The sequence below is a fragment of the Salvelinus fontinalis genome, chromosome 28 (genome assembly GCF_029448725.1).
Source record: "Salvelinus fontinalis isolate EN_2023a chromosome 28, ASM2944872v1, whole genome shotgun sequence".
NCBI lineage: Eukaryota > Metazoa > Chordata > Actinopteri > Salmoniformes > Salmonidae > Salvelinus > Salvelinus fontinalis.
Genome location: NC_074692.1, coordinates 47,521,391 through 47,539,413, shown reverse-complemented (window position 1 = coordinate 47,539,413; position 18,023 = coordinate 47,521,391). Strand labels below are relative to the sequence as shown.

The following is an 18,023-nucleotide window of genomic DNA, read 5'->3' as shown; positions in this document are numbered from 1 at the left end:
GGAAGTAACCAACAGCAGTTGAGGAAGTAACCAACAGCAGTTTCAGGAAGTAACCAACAGCAGTTTCAGGAAGTAACCAACATCAGTTGAGGAAGTAACCAACAGTAGTTTCAGGAAGTAACCAACAGCAGTTGAGGAAGTAACCAACAGCAGATTCAGGAAGTAACCAACAGTAGTTGAGGAAGTAACCAACAACAGTTGAGGAAGTAACCAACAGCAGTTGAGGAAGTAACCAACAGCAGTTGAGGAAGTAACCAACAGCAGTTTAGGAAGTAACCAACAGTAGTTGAGGAAGTAACCAACAGCTGTTTCAGGAAGTAACCAACAGTAGTTGAGGAAGTAACCAACAGTAGTTGAGGAAGTAACCAACAGCAGTTCAGGAAGTAACCAACAGTAGTTGAGGAAGTAACCAACAGCAGTTTCAGGAAGTAACCAACAGCAGTTGAGGAAGTAACCAACAGCAGTTGAGGAAGTAACCAACAGCAGTTGAGGAAGTAACCAACAGTAGTTGAGGAAGTAACCAACAGTAGTTGAGGAAGTAACCAACAGCAGCTGAGGAAGTAACCAACAACAGTTGAGGAAGTAACCAACAGCAGTTGAGGAAGTAACCAACAGCAGTTGAGGAAGTAACCAACAGCAGTTGAGGAAGTAACCAACAGCAGTTGAGGAAGTAACCAACAGCAGTTTCAGGAAGTAACCAACAGCAGTTTCAGGAAGTAACCAACAACAGTTGAGGAAGTAACCAACAGCAGTTGAGGAAGTAACCAACAACAGTTGAGGAAGTAACCAACAGCAGTTGAGGAAGTAACCAACAGCAGTTGAGGAAGTAACCAAAAGCAGTTTCAGGAAGTAACCAACAGCAGTTGAGGAAGTAACCAACAACAGTTGAGGAAGTAACCAACAGCAGTTGAGGAAGTAACCAACAGCAGTTGAGGAAGTAACCAACAGCAGTTGAGGAAGTAACCAACAGCGGTTGAGGAAGTAACCAACAGCGGTTGAGGAAGTAACCAACAGCAGTTGAGGAAGTAACCAACAGCAGTTGAGGAAGTAACCAACAGCAGTTGAGGAAGTAACCAACAGCAGTTTAGGAAGTAACCAACAGTAGTTGAGGAAGTAACCAACAGCAGTTGAGGAAGTAACCAACAGCAGTTGAGGAAGTAACCAACAGCAGTTGAGGAAGTAACCAACAGCAGTTGAGGAAGTAACCAACAGCAGTTGAGGAAGTAACCAACAGTAGTTGAGGAAGTAACCAACAGCAGTTGAGGAAGTAACCAACAGCAGTTGAGGAAGTAACCAACAGCAGTTGAGGAAGTAACCAACAGCAGTTGAGGAAGTAACCAACAGCAGTTGAGGACGTAACCAACAGCAGTTTCAGGAAGTAACCAACAGCAGTTGAGGAAGTAACCAACAGCAGTTTCAGGAAGTAACCAACAACAGTTGAGGAAGTAACCAACAGCAGTTGAGGAAGTAACCAACAACAGTTGAGGAAGTAACCAACAGCAGTTGAGGAAGTAACCAACAGCAGTTGAGGAAGTAACCAACAGCAGTTGAGGAAGTAACCAACAGCAGTTTCAGGAAGTAACCAACAGCAGTTTCAGGAAGTAACCAACAACAGTTGAGGAAGTAACCAACAGCAGTTGAGGAAGTAACCAACAGCAGTTGAGGAAGTAACCAACAGCAGTTTCAGGAAGTAACCAACAGTAGTTGAGGAAGTAACCAACAGTAGTTGAGGAAGTAACCAACAGCAGTTGAGGAAGTAACCAAAAGTAGTTGAGGAAGTAACCAACAGCAGTTGAGGAAGTATCCAACAGCAGTTGAGGAAGTAACCAACAGCAGTTTCAGGAAGTAACCAACAGCAGTTGAGGAAGTAACCAACAGCAGTTGAGGAAGTAACCAACAGCAGTTGAGGAAGTAACCAACAGCAGTTTCAGGAAGTAACCAACAGTAGTTGAGGAAGTAACCAACAGTAGTTGAGGAAGTAACCAACAGCAGTTGAGGAAGTAACCAACAGTAGTTGAGGAAGTAACCAACAGCAGTTGAGGAAGTAACCAACAGCAGTTTAGGAAGTAACCAACAGCAGTTTCAGGAAGTAACCAACAGCAGTTGAGGAAGTAACCAACAGCAGTTGAGGAAGTAACCAACAGCAGTTGAGGAAGTAACCAACAACAGTTGAGGAAGTAACCAACAGCAGTTGAGGAAGTAACCAACAGCAGTTGAGGAAGTAACCAACAGTAGTTGAGGAAGTAACCAACAGCAGTTGAGGAAGTAACCAACAGCAATTTCAGGAAGTAACCAACAACAGTTGAGGAAGTAACCAACAACAGTTGAGGAAGTAACCAACAGCAGTTGAGGAAGTAACCAACAGCAGTTGAGGAAGTAACCAACAGTAGTTGAGGAAGTAACCAACAATGGTTGAGGAAGTAACCAACAGCAGTTGAGGAAGTAACCAACAGCAGTTGAGGAAGTAACCAACAGCAGTTGAGGAAGTAACCAACAGTAGTTGAGGAAGTAACCAACAGCAGTTTCAGGAAGTAACCAACAACAGTTGAGGAAGTAACCAACAGCAGTTGAGGAAGTAACCAACAGCAGTTGAGGAAGTAACCAACAGCAGTTGAGGAAGTAACCAACAGCAGTTTAGGAAGTAACCAACAGTAGTTGAGGAAGTAACCAACAGCAGTTTAGGAAGTAACCAACAGCAGTTGAGGAAGGAACCAACAGCAGTTTAGGAAGTAACCAACAGCAGTTGAGGAAGTAACCAACAGCAGTTGAGGAAGTAACCAACAACAGTTTAGGAAGTAACCAACAGTAGTTGAGGAAGTAACCAACAGTAGTTGAGGAAGTAACCAACAGCAGTTTCAGGAAGTAACCAACAGCAGTTTCAGGAAGTAACCAACAGTAGTTGAGGAAGTAACCAACAGCAGTTGAGGAAGTAACCAACAGTAGTTGAGGAAGTAACCAACAGTAGTTGAGGAAGTAACCAACAGCAGTTGAGGAAGTAACCAACAGCAGTTTCAGGAAGTAACCAACAGCAGTTGAGGAAGTAACCAACAGCAGTTGAGGAAGTAACCAACAGCAGTTGAGGAAGTAACCAACAGTTGAGGAAGTAACCAACAGCAGTTGAGGAAGTAACCAACAGCAGTTGAGGAAGTAACCAACAGTAGTTGAGGAAGTAACCAACAGCAGTTGAGGAAGTAACCAACAGCAGTTTAGAAAGTAACCAACAGCAGTTTCAGGAAGTAACCAACAACAGTTGAGGAAGTAACCAACAACAGTTTAGGAAGTAACCAACAGTAGTTGAGGAAGTAACCAACAGCAGTTGAGGAAGTAACCAACAGCAGTTGAGGAAGTAACCAACAGCAGTTGAGGAAGTAACCAACAGTAGTTGAGGAAGTAACCAACAGCAGTTGAGGAAGTAACCAACAGCAGTTGAGGAAGTAACCAACAGCAGTTGAGGAAGTAACCAACAGCAGTTGAGGAAGTAACCAACAGCAGTTGAGGAAGTAACCAACAGCAGTTGAGGAAGTAACCAACAGCAGTTGAGGAAGTAACCAACAGCAGTTGAGGAAGTAACCAACAGCAGTTGAGGAAGTAACCAACAGCAGTTGAGGAAGTAACCAACAGCAGTTGAGGAAGTAACCAACAGCAGTTGAGGAAGTAACCAACAGTAGTTGAGGAAGTAACCAACAACAGTTGAGGAAGTAACCAACAGCAGTTGAGGAAGTAACCAACAGCAGTTTAGGAAGTAACCAACAGTGGTTGAGGAAGTAACCAACAGCGGTTGAGGAAGTAACCAACAGCAGTTTCAGGAAGTAACCAACAACAGTTGAGGAAGTAACCAACAGCAGTTGAGGAAGTAACCAACAGCAGTTGAGGAAGTAACCAACAGCAGTTGAGGAAGTAACCAACAGCAGTTTAGGAAGTAACCAACAGTAGTTGAGGAAGTAACCAACAGCAGTTTAGGAAGTAACCAACAGCAGTTGAGGAAGTAACCAACAGCAGTTTAGGAAGTAACCAACAGTGGTTGAGGAAGTAACCAACAGCGGTTGAGGAAGTAACCAACAGCAGTTTCAGGAAGTAACCAACAACAGTTGAGGAAGTAACCAACAGCAGTTGAGGAAGTAACCAACAGCAGTTGAGGAAGTAACCAACAGCAGTTGAGGAAGTAACCAACAGCAGTTTAGGAAGTAACCAACAGTAGTTGAGGAAGTAACCAACAGCAGTTTAGGAAGTAACCAACAGCAGTTGAGGAAGTAACCAACAGCAGTTTAGGAAGTAACCAACAGTAGTTGAGGAAGTAACCAACAGCAGTTTAGGAAGTAACCAACAGCAGTTGAGGAAGTAACCAACAGCAGTTTAGGAAGTAACCAACAGCAGTTGAGGAAGTAACCAACAGCAGTTGAGGAAGTAACCAACAGCAGTTGAGGAAGTAACCAACAGCAGTTGAGGAAGTAACCAACAGCAGTTTCAGGAAGTAACCAACAGCAGTTTCAGGAAGTAACCAACAACAGTTGAGGAAGTAACCAACAGCAGTTGAGGAAGTAACCAACAGCAGTTGAGGAAGTAACCAACAGCAGTTTCAGGAAGTAACCAACAGTAGTTGAGGAAGTAACCAACAGTAGTTGAGGAAGTAACCAACAGCAGTTGAGGAAGTAACCAACAACAGTTGAGGAAGTAACCAACAGCAGTTGAGGAAGTAACCAACAGCAGTTGAGGAAGTAACCAACAGTAGTTGAGGAAGTAACCAACAGTGGTTGAGGAAGTAACCAACAGCGGCTGAGGAAGTAACCAACAACAGTTGAGGAAGTAACCAACAGTAGTTGAGGAAGTAACCAACAGCAGTTGAGGAAGTAACCAACAGCAATTTCAGGAAGTAACCAACAACAGTTGAGGAAGTAACCAACAACAGTTGAGGAAGTAACCAACAGCAGTTGAGGAAGTAACCAACAGCAGTTGAGGAAGTAACCAACAGTAGTTGAGGAAGTAACCAACAGTGGTTGAGGAAGTAACCAACAGCAGTTGAGGAAGTAACCAACAGCAGTTGAGGAAGTAACCAACAGCAGTTGAGGAAGTAACCAACAGTAGTTGAGGAAGTAACCAACAACAGTTGAGGAAGTAACCAACAGCAGTTTAGGAAGTAACCAACAGCAGTTTCAGGAAGTAACCAACAGCAGTTGAGGAAGTAACCAACAGCAGTTGAGGAAGTAACCAACAGCAGTTGAGGAAGTAACCAACAGCAGTTTAGGAAGTAACCAACAGTAGTTGAGGAAGTAACCAACAGCAGTTTAGGAAGTAACCAACAGCAGTTGAGGAAGTAACCAACAGCAGTTTAGGAAGTAACCAACAGTGGTTGAGGAAGTAACCAACAGCGGTTGAGGAAGTAACCAACAACAGTTGAGGAAGTAACCAACAGCAGTTGAGGAAGTAACCAACAGCAGTTTCAGGAAGTAACCAACAACAGTTGAGGAAGTAACCAACAGCAGTTGAGGAAGTAACCAACAGCAGTTGAGGAAGTAACCAACAGCAGTTTCAGGAAGTAACCAACAGTAGTTGAGGAAGTAACCAACAGCAGTTTAGGAAGTAACCAACAGCAGTTGAGGAAGTAACCAACAGCAGTTGAGGAAGTAACCAACAGCAGTTGAGGAAGTAACCAACAGCAGTTGAGGAAGTAACCAACAGCAGTTTCAGGAAGTAACCAACAGCAGTTTCAGGAAGTAACCAACAGCAGTTTCAGGAAGTAACCAACAACAGTTGAGGAAGTAACCAACAGCAGTTGAGGAAGTAACCAACAGCAGTTGAGGAAGTAACCAACAGCAGTTTCAGGAAGTAACCAACAGTAGTTGAGGAAGTAACCAACAGCAGTTGAGGAAGTAACCAACAACAGTTGAGGAAGTAACCAACAGCAGTTGAGGAAGTAACCAACAGCAGTTGAGGAAGTAACCAACAGTAGTTGAGGAAGTAACCAACAGTGGTTGAGGAAGTAACCAACAGCGGCTGAGGAAGTAACCAACAACAGTTGAGGAAGTAACCAACAGTAGTTGAGGAAGTAACCAACAGCAGTTGAGGAAGTAACCAACAGCAATTTCAGGAAGTAACCAACAACAGTTGAGGAAGTAACCAACAACAGTTGAGGAAGTAACCAACAGCAGTTGAGGAAGTAACCAACAGCAGTTGAGGAAGTAACCAACAGTAGTTGAGGAAGTAACCAACAGTGGTTGAGGAAGTAACCAACAGCAGTTGAGGAAGTAACCAACAGCAGTTGAGGAAGTAACCAACAGCAGTTGAGGAAGTAACCAACAGTAGTTGAGGAAGTAACCAACAACAGTTGAGGAAGTAACCAACAGCAGTTTAGGAAGTAACCAACAGCAGTTTCAGGAAGTAACCAACAGCAGTTGAGGAAGTAACCAACAGCAGTTGAGGAAGTAACCAACAGCAGTTGAGGAAGTAACCAACAGCAGTTTCAGGAAGTAACCAACAGTAGTTGAGGAAGTAACCAACAGTAGTTGAGGAAGTAACCAACAGCAGTTGAGGAAGTAACCAACAGTAGTTGAGGAAGTAACCAACAGCAGTTGAGGAAGTAACCAACAGCAGTTTAGGAAGTAACCAACAGCAGTTTCAGGAAGTAACCAACAGCAGTTGAGGAAGTAACCAACAGCAGTTGAGGAAGTAACCAACAGCAGTTGAGGAAGTAACCAACAACAGTTGAGGAAGTAACCAACAGCAGTTGAGGAAGTAACCAACAGCAGTTGAGGAAGTAACCAACAGTAGTTGAGGAAGTAACCAACAGTGGTTGAGGAAGTAACCAACAGCGGTTGAGGAAGTAACCAACAACAGTTGAGGAAGTAACCAACAGTAGTTGAGGAAGTAACCAACAGCAGTTGAGGAAGTAACCAACAGCAGTTGAGGAAGTAACCAACAACAGTTGAGGAAGTAACCAACAACAGTTGAGGAAGTAACCAACAGCAGTTGAGGAAGTAACCAACAGCAGTTGAGGAAGTAACCAACAGTAGTTGAGGAAGTAACCAACAGTGGTTGAGGAAGTAACCAACAGCAGTTGAGGAAGTAACCAACAGCAGTTGAGGAAGTAACCAACAGCAGTTGAGGAAGTAACCAACAGTAGTTGAGGAAGTAACCAACAACAGTTTAGGAAGTAACCAACAGTAGTTGAGGAAGTAACCAACAACAGTTGAGGAAGTAACCAACAACAGTTGAGGAAGTAACCAACAGCAGTTTCAGGAAGTAACCAACAGCAGTTGAGGAAGTAACCAACAGCAGTTGAGGAAGTAACCAACAGCAGTTGAGGAAGTAACCAACAGCAGTTGAGGAAGTAACCAACAGCAGTTTCAGGAAGTAACCAACAGTAGTTGAGGAAGTAACCAACAGCAGTTGAGGAAGTAACCAACAGTTGAGGAAGTAACCAACAGCAGTTGAGGAAGTAACCAACAGCAGTTTCAGGAAGTAACCAACAACAGTTGAGGAAGTAACCAACAGCAGTTGAGGAAGTAACCAACAACAGTTGAGGAAGTAACCAACAGCAGTTGAGGAAGTAACCAACAGCAGTTGAGGAAGTAACCAACAGCAGTTGAGGAAGTAACCAACAGCAGTTTCAGGAAGTAACCAACAGCAGTTTCAGGAAGTAACCAACAACAGTTGAGGAAGTAACCAACAGCAGTTGAGGAAGTAACCAACAGCAGTTGAGGAAGTAACCAACAGCAGTTTCAGGAAGTAACCAACAGTAGTTGAGGAAGTAACCAACAGTAGTTGAGGAAGTAACCAACAGCAGTTGAGGAAGTAACCAAAAGTAGTTGAGGAAGTAACCAACAGCAGTTGAGGAAGTATCCAACAGCAGTTTAGGAAGTAACCAACAGCAGTTTCAGGAAGTAACCAACAGCAGTTGAGGAAGTAACCAACAGCAGTTGAGGAAGTAACCAACAGCAGTTTCAGGAAGTAACCAACAGCAGTTGAGGAAGTAACCAACAGCAGTTGAGGAAGTAACCAACAGCAGTTGAGGAAGTAACCAACAACAGTTGAGGAAGTAACCAACAGCAGTTGAGGAAGTAACCAACAGCAGTTGAGGAAGTAACCAACAGTAGTTGAGGAAGTAACCAACAGCAGTTGAGGAAGTAACCAACAGCAGTTGAGGAAGTAACCAACAGCAGTTGAGGAAGTAACCAACAGTAGTTGAGGAAGTAACCAACAACAGTTTAGGAAGTAACCAACAGTAGTTGAGGAAGTAACCAACAACAGTTGAGGAAGTAACCAACAGCAGTTGAGGAAGTAACCAAAAGTAGTTGAGGAAGTAACCAACAGCAGTTTCAGGAAGTAACCAACAGCAGTTGAGGAAGTAACCAACAGCAGTTGAGGAAGTAACCAACAGCAGTTGAGGAAGTAACCAACAGTAGTTGAGGAAGTAACCAACAGTGGTTGAGGAAGTAACCAACAGCGGTTGAGGAAGTAACCAACAGCAGTTTCAGGAAGTAACCAACAACAGTTGAGGAAGTAACCAACAGCAGTTGAGGAAGTAACCAACAGCAGTTGAGGAAGTAACCAACAGCAGTTGAGGAAGTAACCAACAGCAGTTTAGGAAGTAACCAACAGTAGTTGAGGAAGTAACCAACAGCAGTTTAGGAAGTAACCAACAGCAGTTGAGGAAGTAACCAACAGCAGTTTAGGAAGTAACCAACAGCAGTTGAGGAAGTAACCAACAGCAGTTGAGGAAGTAACCAACAACAGTTTAGGAAGTAACCAACAGTAGTTGAGGAAGTAACCAACAGTAGTTGAGGAAGTAACCAACAGCAGTTTCAGGAAGTAACCAACAGCAGTTTCAGGAAGTAACCAACAGTAGTTGAGGAAGTAACCAACAGTAGTTGAGGAAGTAACCAACAGCAGTTGAGGAAGTAACCAACAGTAGTTGAGGAAGTAACCAACAGCAGTTGAGGAAGTAACCAACAGCAGTTGAGGAAGTAACCAACAGCAGTTTCAGGAAGTAACCAACAGCAGTTGAGGAAGTAACCAACAGCAGTTGAGGAAGTAACCAACAGCAGTTGAGGAAGTAACCAACAGTAGTTGAGGAAGTAACCAACAGCAGTTGAGGAAGTAACCAACAGCAGTTTAGAAAGTAACCAACAGCAGTTTCAGGAAGTAACCAACAGCAGTTGAGGAAGTAACCAACAGCAGTTGAGGAAGTAACCAACAGCAGTTGAGGAAGTAACCAACAACAGTTGAGGAAGTAACCAACAGCAGTTGAGGAAGTAACCAACAGCAGTTGAGGAAGTAACCAACAGTAGTTGAGGAAGTAACCAACAGTGGTTGAGGAAGTAACCAACAGCAGTTGAGGAAGTAACCAACAACAGTTGAGGAAGTAACCAACAGTAGTTGAGGAAGTAACCAACAGCAGTTGAGGAAGTAACCAACAGCAGTTTCAGGAAGTAACCAACAGCAGTTTCGGAAGTAACCAACAGCAGTTGAGGAAGTAACCAACAGCAGTTGAGGAAGTAACCAACAGCAGTTGAGGAAGTAACCAACAGCAGTTTCAGGAAGTAACCAACAGCAGTTGAGGAAGTAACCAACAACAGTTGAGGAAGTAACCAACAGCAGTTGAGGAAGTAACCAACAGCAGTTGAGGAAGTAACCAACAGCAGTTTCAGGAAGTAACCAACAGTAGTTGAGGAAGTAACCAACAGTAGTTGAGGAAGTAACCAACAGCAGTTGAGGAAGTAACCAACAGTAGTTGAGGAAGTAACCAACAGCAGTTGAGGAAGTAACCAACAGCAGTTGAGGAAGTAACCAACAGCAGTTGAGGAAGTAACCAACAGCAGTTTCAGGAAGTAACCAACAGTAGTTGAGGAAGTAACCAACAGTAGTTGAGGAAGTAACCAACAGCAGTTGAGGAAGTAACCAACAGTAGTTGAGGAAGTAACCAACAGCAGTTGAGGAAGTAACCAACAGCAGTTTAGGAAGTAACCAACAGCAGTTTCAGGAAGTAACCAACAGCAGTTGAGGAAGTAACCAACAGCAGTTGAGGAAGTAACCAACAGCAGTTGAGGAAGTAACCAACAACAGTTGAGGAAGTAACCAACAGCAGTTGAGGAAGTAACCAACAGCAGTTGAGGAAGTAACCAACAGTAGTTGAGGAAGTAACCAACAGTGGTTGAGGAAGTAACCAACAGCGGTTGAGGAAGTAACCAACAACAGTTGAGGAAGTAACCAACAGCAGTTGAGGAAGTAACCAACAGCAGTTGAGGAAGTAACCAACAGCAATTTCAGGAAGTAACCAACAACAGTTGAGGAAGTAACCAACAACAGTTGAGGAAGTAACCAACAGCAGTTGAGGAAGTAACCAACAGCAGTTGAGGAAGTAACCAACAGTAGTTGAGGAAGTAACCAACAACAGTTGAGGAAGTAACCAACAACAGTTGAGGAAGTAACCAACAGCAGTTGAGGAAGTAACCAACAGCAGTTGAGGAAGTAACCAACAGTAGTTGAGGAAGTAACCAACAGTGGTTGAGGAAGTAACCAACAGCAGTTGAGGAAGTAACCAACAGCAGTTGAGGAAGTAACCAACAGCAGTTGAGGAAGTAACCAACAGTAGTTGAGGAAGTAACCAACAACAGTTTAGGAAGTAACCAACAGTAGTTGAGGAAGTAACCAACAACAGTTGAGGAAGTAACCAACAGCAGTTGAGGAAGTAACCAACAGCAGTTTCAGGAAGTAACCAACAGCAGTTGAGGAAGTAACCAACAGCAGTTGAGGAAGTAACCAACAGCAGTTGAGGAAGTAACCAACAGCAGTTGAGGAAGTAACCAACAGCAGTTGAGGAAGTAACCAACAGCAGTTGAGGAAGTAACCAACAGTAGTTGAGGAAGTAACCAACAGTGGTTGAGGAAGTAACCAACAGCGGTTGAGGAAGTAACCAACAGCAGTTTCAGGAAGTAACCAACAACAGTTGAGGAAGTAACCAACAGCAGTTGAGGAAGTAACCAACAGCAGTTGAGGAAGTAACCAACAGCAGTTGAGGAAGTAACCAACAGCAGTTTAGGAAGTAACCAACAGTAGTTGAGGAAGTAACCAACAGCAGTTTAGGAAGTAACCAACAGCAGTTGAGGAAGTAACCAACAGCAGTTTAGGAAGTAACCAACAGTGGTTGAGGAAGTAACCAACAGCGGTTGAGGAAGTAACCAACAGCAGTTTCAGGAAGTAACCAACAACAGTTGAGGAAGTAACCAACAGCAGTTGAGGAAGTAACCAACAGCAGTTGAGGAAGTAACCAACAGCAGTTGAGGAAGTAACCAACAGCAGTTTAGGAAGTAACCAACAGTAGTTGAGGAAGTAACCAACAGCAGTTTAGGAAGTAACCAACAGCAGTTGAGGAAGTAACCAACAGCAGTTTAGGAAGTAACCAACAGTGGTTGAGGAAGTAACCAACAGCGGTTGAGGAAGTAACCAACAGCAGTTTCAGGAAGTAACCAACAACAGTTGAGGAAGTAACCAACAGCAGTTGAGGAAGTAACCAACAGCAGTTGAGGAAGTAACCAACAGCAATTTCAGGAAGTAACCAACAACAGTTGAGGAAGTAACCAACAACAGTTGAGGAAGTAACCAACAGCAGTTGAGGAAGTAACCAACAGCAGTTGAGGAAGTAACCAACAGTAGTTGAGGAAGTAACCAACAGTGGTTGAGGAAGTAACCAACAGCAGTTGAGGAAGTAACCAACAGCAGTTGAGGAAGTAACCAACAGCAGTTGAGGAAGTAACCAACAGCAGTTTCAGGAAGTAACCAACAGTAGTTGAGTAAGTAACCAACAGTAGTTGAGGAAGTAACCAACAGCAGTTGAGGAAGTAACCAACAGTAGTTGAGGAAGTAACCAACAGCAGTTGAGGAAGTAACCAACAGCAGTTTAGGAAGTAACCAACAGCAGTTTCAGGAAGTAACCAACAGCAGTTGAGGAAGTAACCAACAGCAGTTGAGGAAGTAACCAACAGTAGTTGAGGAAGTAACCAACAGTGGTTGAGGAAGTAACCAACAGCGGTTGAGGAAGTAACCAACAACAGTTGAGGAAGTAACCAACAGTAGTTGAGGAAGTAACCAACAGCAGTTGAGGAAGTAACCAACAGCAATTTCAGGAAGTAACCAACAACAGTTGAGGAAGTAACCAACAACAGTTGAGGAAGTAACCAACAGCAGTTGAGGAAGTAACCAACAGCAGTTGAGGAAGTAACCAACAGTAGTTGAGGAAGTAACCAACAGTGGTTGAGGAAGTAACCAACAGCAGTTGAGGAAGTAACCAACAGCAGTTGAGGAAGTAACCAACAGCAGTTGAGGAAGTAACCAACAGTAGTTGAGGAAGTAACCAACAACAGTTTAGGAAGTAACCAACAGTAGTTGAGGAAGTAACCAACAACAGTTGAGGAAGTAACCAACAGCAGTTGAGGAAGTAACCAACAGTAGTTGAGGAAGTAACCAACAGCAGTTTCAGGAAGTAACCAACAGCAGTTGAGGAAGTAACCAACAGCAGTTGAGGAAGTAACCAACAGCAGTTGAGGAAGTAACCAACAGCAGTTGAGGAAGTAACCAACAGCAGTTGAGGAAGTAACCAACAGTAGTTGAGGAAGTAACCAACAGGGGTTGAGGAAGTAACCAACAGCGGTTGAGGAAGTAACCAACAGCAGTTTCAGGAAGTAACCAACAACAGCAGTTGAGGAAGTAACCAACAGCAGTTTAGGAAGTAACCAACAGCAGTTTAGGAAGTAACCAACAGCAGTTTCAGGAAGTAACCAACAGCAGTTGAGGAAGTAACCAACAGCAGTTGAGGAAGTAACCAACAGCAGTTGAGGAAGTAACCAACAGCAGTTTCAGGAAGTAACCAACAGTAGTTGAGGAAGTAACCAACAGTAGTTGAGGAAGTAACCAACAGCAGTTGAGGAAGTAACCAACAGTAGTTGAGGAAGTAACCAACAGCAGTTGAGGAAGTAACCAACAGCAGTTTAGGAAGTAACCAACAGCAGTTTCAGGAAGTAACCAACAGCAGTTGAGGAAGTAACCAACAGCAGTTGAGGAAGTAACCAACAGCAGTTTAGGAAGTAACCAACAGCAGTTGAGGAAGTAACCAACAGCAGTTTAGGAAGTAACCAACAGTAGTTGAGGAAGTAACCAACAGCAGTTTAGGAAGTAACCAACAGTAGTTGAGGAAGTAACCAACAACAGTTGAGGAAGTTACCAACAGCAGTTGAGGAAGTAACCAACAGCAGTTGAGGAAGTAACCAACAGCAGTTGAGGAAGTAACCAACAGCAGTTGAGGAAGTAACCAACAGTAGTTGAGGAAGTAACCAACAGCAGTTGAGGAAGTAACCAACAGTGTAAAGTTTAGATGGGTAAATTGATAACGCTGATAAGGCAAATCACTAACCTTCAACCAGTATGTGGGTGGGGAGGGGGGGGTCTCTATGCTTTTACATGGTACTTCATAAGGATCTGACTAAACGTAGGGCACCACCACATAAGGAACAGGGTGGAATAGAGTTGTCACCGGTGGGTGTGATTTGTGTATGTATGTGAATGTGTGTGTGTGTGTGTGTGTGTGTGTGTGTGTGTGTGTGTGTGTGTGTATGTATATGAGTGTGTGTGTGTGTGTGTGTGTGTGTGTGTGTGTATGTATATGAGTGTGTGTGTGTGTATGTATATGAGTGTGTGTGTGTGTGTGTGTGTGTGTGTGTGTGTGTGTGTATGTATATGAGTGTGTGTGTGTGTGTGTGTGTGTGTGTGTGTGTGTGTGTGTGTGTGTGTATGTATATGAGTGTGTGTGTGTGTGTGTGTGTGTGTGTGTGTGTGTGTGTGTGTGTGTGTGTGTGTGTGTGTGTGTGTGTGTGTGTGTGTGTGTGTGTGTGTGTGTGTAGGACAGGGGTTGTTCTTACCAGCGTGTCATCACTGCGAGCCACACTCATGTTGCTTCTAGACAGGAAGGAGCGAGAGAGACGGTTACACAACGAGATGAGGCGCACCGATTGCTGGAAGATAGGAGAGAAGAGAGAAACAGAATGTTAGGATGGAGGAGAGAAGAGAATGCTAGGGAGTTTCTCCTAGTCACCTATATACAGAAGAGGACTGGCCACCCCTCATAGCCTGGTTCCTCTCGAGGTTTCTTCCTAGGTTCTGGCCTTTCTAGGGAGTTTCTCCTAGCCACCTATATACAGAAGAGGACTGGCCACCCCTCATAGCCTGGTTCCTCTCGAGGTTTCTTCCTAGGTTTTGGCCTTTCTAGGGAGTTTTTCCTAGCCACCGTGGTTCTACACCTGCATTGCTTGCTGTTTGGGGTTTTAGGCTGGGTCTCTGTACAGCACTTAGAGACATCAACTGATGTAAGAAGAGGTTCATAAATACATTTGATTTGATGTAGTGCAGTGCAGTGAGCTCATCATAACACGCTCAGAGCTGACTACGCCACACCCCAGGAGCTCACTACGCCACACCCCAGGAGCTCACTACGCCACACCCCAGGAGCTCACTACGCCACACCCCAGGAGCTCACTACGCCACACCCCAGGAGCTCATTACGCCACACCCTCAGAGCTCACAATGTCACATCCACCGAGCTCACTACGCCACACCCCAGGAGCTCTTTACGCCACACCCCCAGAGCTCACTACGCCACACCCCCAAAGCTCACTACGCCACACCCTCAGAGCTCACTACGCCACGCCCCAGGAGCTCACTACGCCACACCCCCAGAGCTCACTACGCCACACCCCCAAAGCTCACTACGCCACACCCCCAGAGCTCACTACGCCACACCCTCAGAGCTCACTACGCCACACCCCCAGAGCTCACTACGTCACACCTTCACATCTCACTACGCCACACCCCCAGAGCTCACTACGCCACACCCCCAGAGCTCACTACGTCACACCCCCAGAGCTCATTACGCCACACCCTCACAGCTCACAACGCCACACCCTCAGAGCTCACTACGCCACACCCCCAGAGCTCATTACGCCACACCCTCACAGCTCACTACGCCACACCCTCAGAGCTCACTACGCCACACCCCCAGAGCTCACTACGTCACACCCCAGAGCTCACTACGCCACACCCCCAGAGATCACTACGCCACACCCTCACAGCTCACTACGCCACACCCCCAGAGCTCACTACGCCACACCCTCAGAGCTCACTACGCCAGACCCTCAGAGCTCACTACGCCACACCCCCAGAGCTCACTACGCCACACCCCAGGAGCTCACTACGCCACACCCCCAGAGCTCACTACGCCACACCCCCAGAGCTCATTACGCCACACCCTCAGAGCTCACTACGTCACACCCCCAGAGCTCACTACGCCACACCCCCAGAGCTCACTACGCCACACCCCCAGAGCTCACTACGCCATACCCCCAGAGCTCACTACGCCACACCCTCAGAGCTCACTACGCCACACCCCCAGAGCTCACTACGCCACACCCCCAGAGCTCACTACGCCACACCCCCAGAGCACACTACGCCACACCCTCAGAGCTCACTACGCCACACCCTCAGAGCTCACTACGCCACACCCTCAGAGCTCACTACGCCACACCCTCAGAGCTCACTACGCCACACCCCCAGAGCTCATTACGCCACACCCTCAGAGCTCACTACGCCACACCCTCAGAGCTCACTACGCCACACCCCCAGAGCTCACTACGTCACACCCCCAGAGCACACTACGCCACACCCTCAGAGCTCACTACGTCACACCCCCAGAGCTCATTACGCCACACCCTCAGAGCTCTCTACGCCACACCCTCAGAGCTCACTACGCCACAACCTCAGAGCTCACTACGCCACACCCCCAGAGCTCATTACGCCACACCCTCAGAGCTCACTACGTCACACCCCCAGAGCTCACTACGCCACACCCCCAGAGCTCATTACGCCACACCCTCAGAGCTCACTACGCCACACCCCCAGAGCTCACTACGCCACACCCCTAGAGCTCATTACGCCACACCCTCAGAGCTCACTATGCCACACCCTCACAGCTCACTACGCCACACCCCCAGAGCTCATTACGCCACACCCCAGGAGCTCACTACGCCACACCCCCAGAGCTCACTACGCCACACCCTCAGAGCTCACTACGCCACACCCTCAGAGCTCACTACGCCACACCCCCAGAGCTCACTACGCCACACCCCCAGAGCTCACTACGCCACACCCTCAGAGCTCACTACGCCACACCCTCAGAGCTCACTATGCCACACCCCCAGAGCTCACTACGCCACACCCTCAGAGCTCACTATGCCACACCCCCAGAGCTCACTACGCCACACCCCCAGAGCTCACTACGCCACACCCCCAGGAGCTCACTACGCCACACCCTCAGAGCTTACTACGCCACACCCTCAGAGCTCACTACGCCACACCCTCACATCTCACTACGCCACACCCCCAGAGCTCATTACGCCACACCCTCACAGCTCACTACGCCACACCCTCAGAGCTCACTACGCCACAGACTCAGAGCTCACTACGCCACACTCCCAGAGCTCACTACGCCACACCCTCAGAGCTCACTACGCCACACCCTCAGAGCTCACTACGCCACACCCTCAGAGCTCACTACGCCACACCCTCAGAGCTCACTACGCCACACCCTCAGAGCTCACTACGCCACACCCTCAGAGCTCACTACGCCACACCCTCAGAGCTCACTACGCCACACCCTCAGAGCTCACTACGCCACACCCTCAGAGCTCACTACGCCACACCCTCAGAGCTCACTACGCCACACCCCCAAAGCTGACTACGTCACAGCCCCAGAGCTCACTACGCCACACCCTCAGAGCTCACTACGCCACATCCCCAGAGCTCATTACGCCACACCCTCAGAGCTCACTACGCCACACCCCCAGAGCTCACTACGCCACACCCCCAGAGCTCACTACGCCACACCCCCAGAGCTCACTACGCCACACCCCCAGAGCTCACTACGCCACACCCTCAGAGCTCACTACGCCACACCCCCAGAGCTCACTACGCCAGACCCCAGGAGCTCACTACGCCACACCCTCAGAGCTCACTACGCCACACCCTCAGAGCTCACTACGCCACACCCTCAGAGCTCACTACGCCACACCCTCACAGCTCACTACGCCACACCCTCAGAGCTCATTACGCCACACCCCCAGAGCTCACTACGCCACACCCTCAGAGCTCACTACGCCAAACCCTCAGAGCTCACTACGCCACACCCCCAGAGCTGACTACGTCACACCCCCAGAGCTGACTACGCCACACCCTCAGAGCTCACTACGCCACACCCTCAGAGCTCATTACGCCAAACCCCCAGAGCTCACTACGCCACACCTCAGAGCTCACTACGCCACACCCTCAGAGCTCACTACGCCACACCCCCAGAGCTGACTACGTCACACCCCCAGAGCTGACTACGCCACACCCTCAGAGCTCACTACGCCACACCCTCAGAGCTCACTACGCCACACCCTCAGAGCTCACTACGCCACACCCTCAGAGCTCACTACGCCACACCCTCACATCTCACTACGCCACACCCCCAGAGCTCATTACGCCACACCCTCACAGCTCACTACGCCACACCCTCAGAGCTCATTACGCCACAGACTCAGAGCTCACTACGCCACACTCCCAGAGCTCACTACGCCATACCCTCAGAGCTCACTACGCCACACCCTCAGAGCTCACTACGCCACACCCTCAGAGGTCACTACGCCACACCCTCAGAGCTCACTACGCCACAACCTCAGAGCTCACTACGCCACACCCTCAGAGCTCACTACGCCACACCCTCAGAGCTCACTACGCCACACCCTCAAAGCTCACTACGCCACACCCTCAGAGATCACTACGCCACACCCTCAGAGCTCACTACGCCACACCCCCAAAGCTGACTACGTCACAGCACCAGAGCTCACTACGCCACACCCTCAGAGCTCACTACGCCACACCCCCAGAGCTCATTACGCCACACCCTCAGAGCTAACTACGCCACACCCCCAGAGCTCACTACGCCA

The 18,023-nt window shown here is 47.3% G+C and overlaps 1 protein-coding gene across 1 annotated transcript in view; it reads right to left on the bottom strand.

The window, feature by feature from the left end:
• The window catches only part of dapk1 (death-associated protein kinase 1), a gene marked incomplete at its 5' end in the record, with an annotated part of 153,854 nt that extends 139,854 nt beyond the window's left edge, over positions 1-14,000 (bottom strand). Inside the window, 1 exon segment of the mRNA XM_055887875.1 lies at positions 13,908-14,000. Coding sequence (XP_055743850.1) covers positions 13,908-14,000 — 93 coding nt within the window.
• Between the last annotated feature and the right edge of the window lie 4,023 nt (positions 14,001-18,023).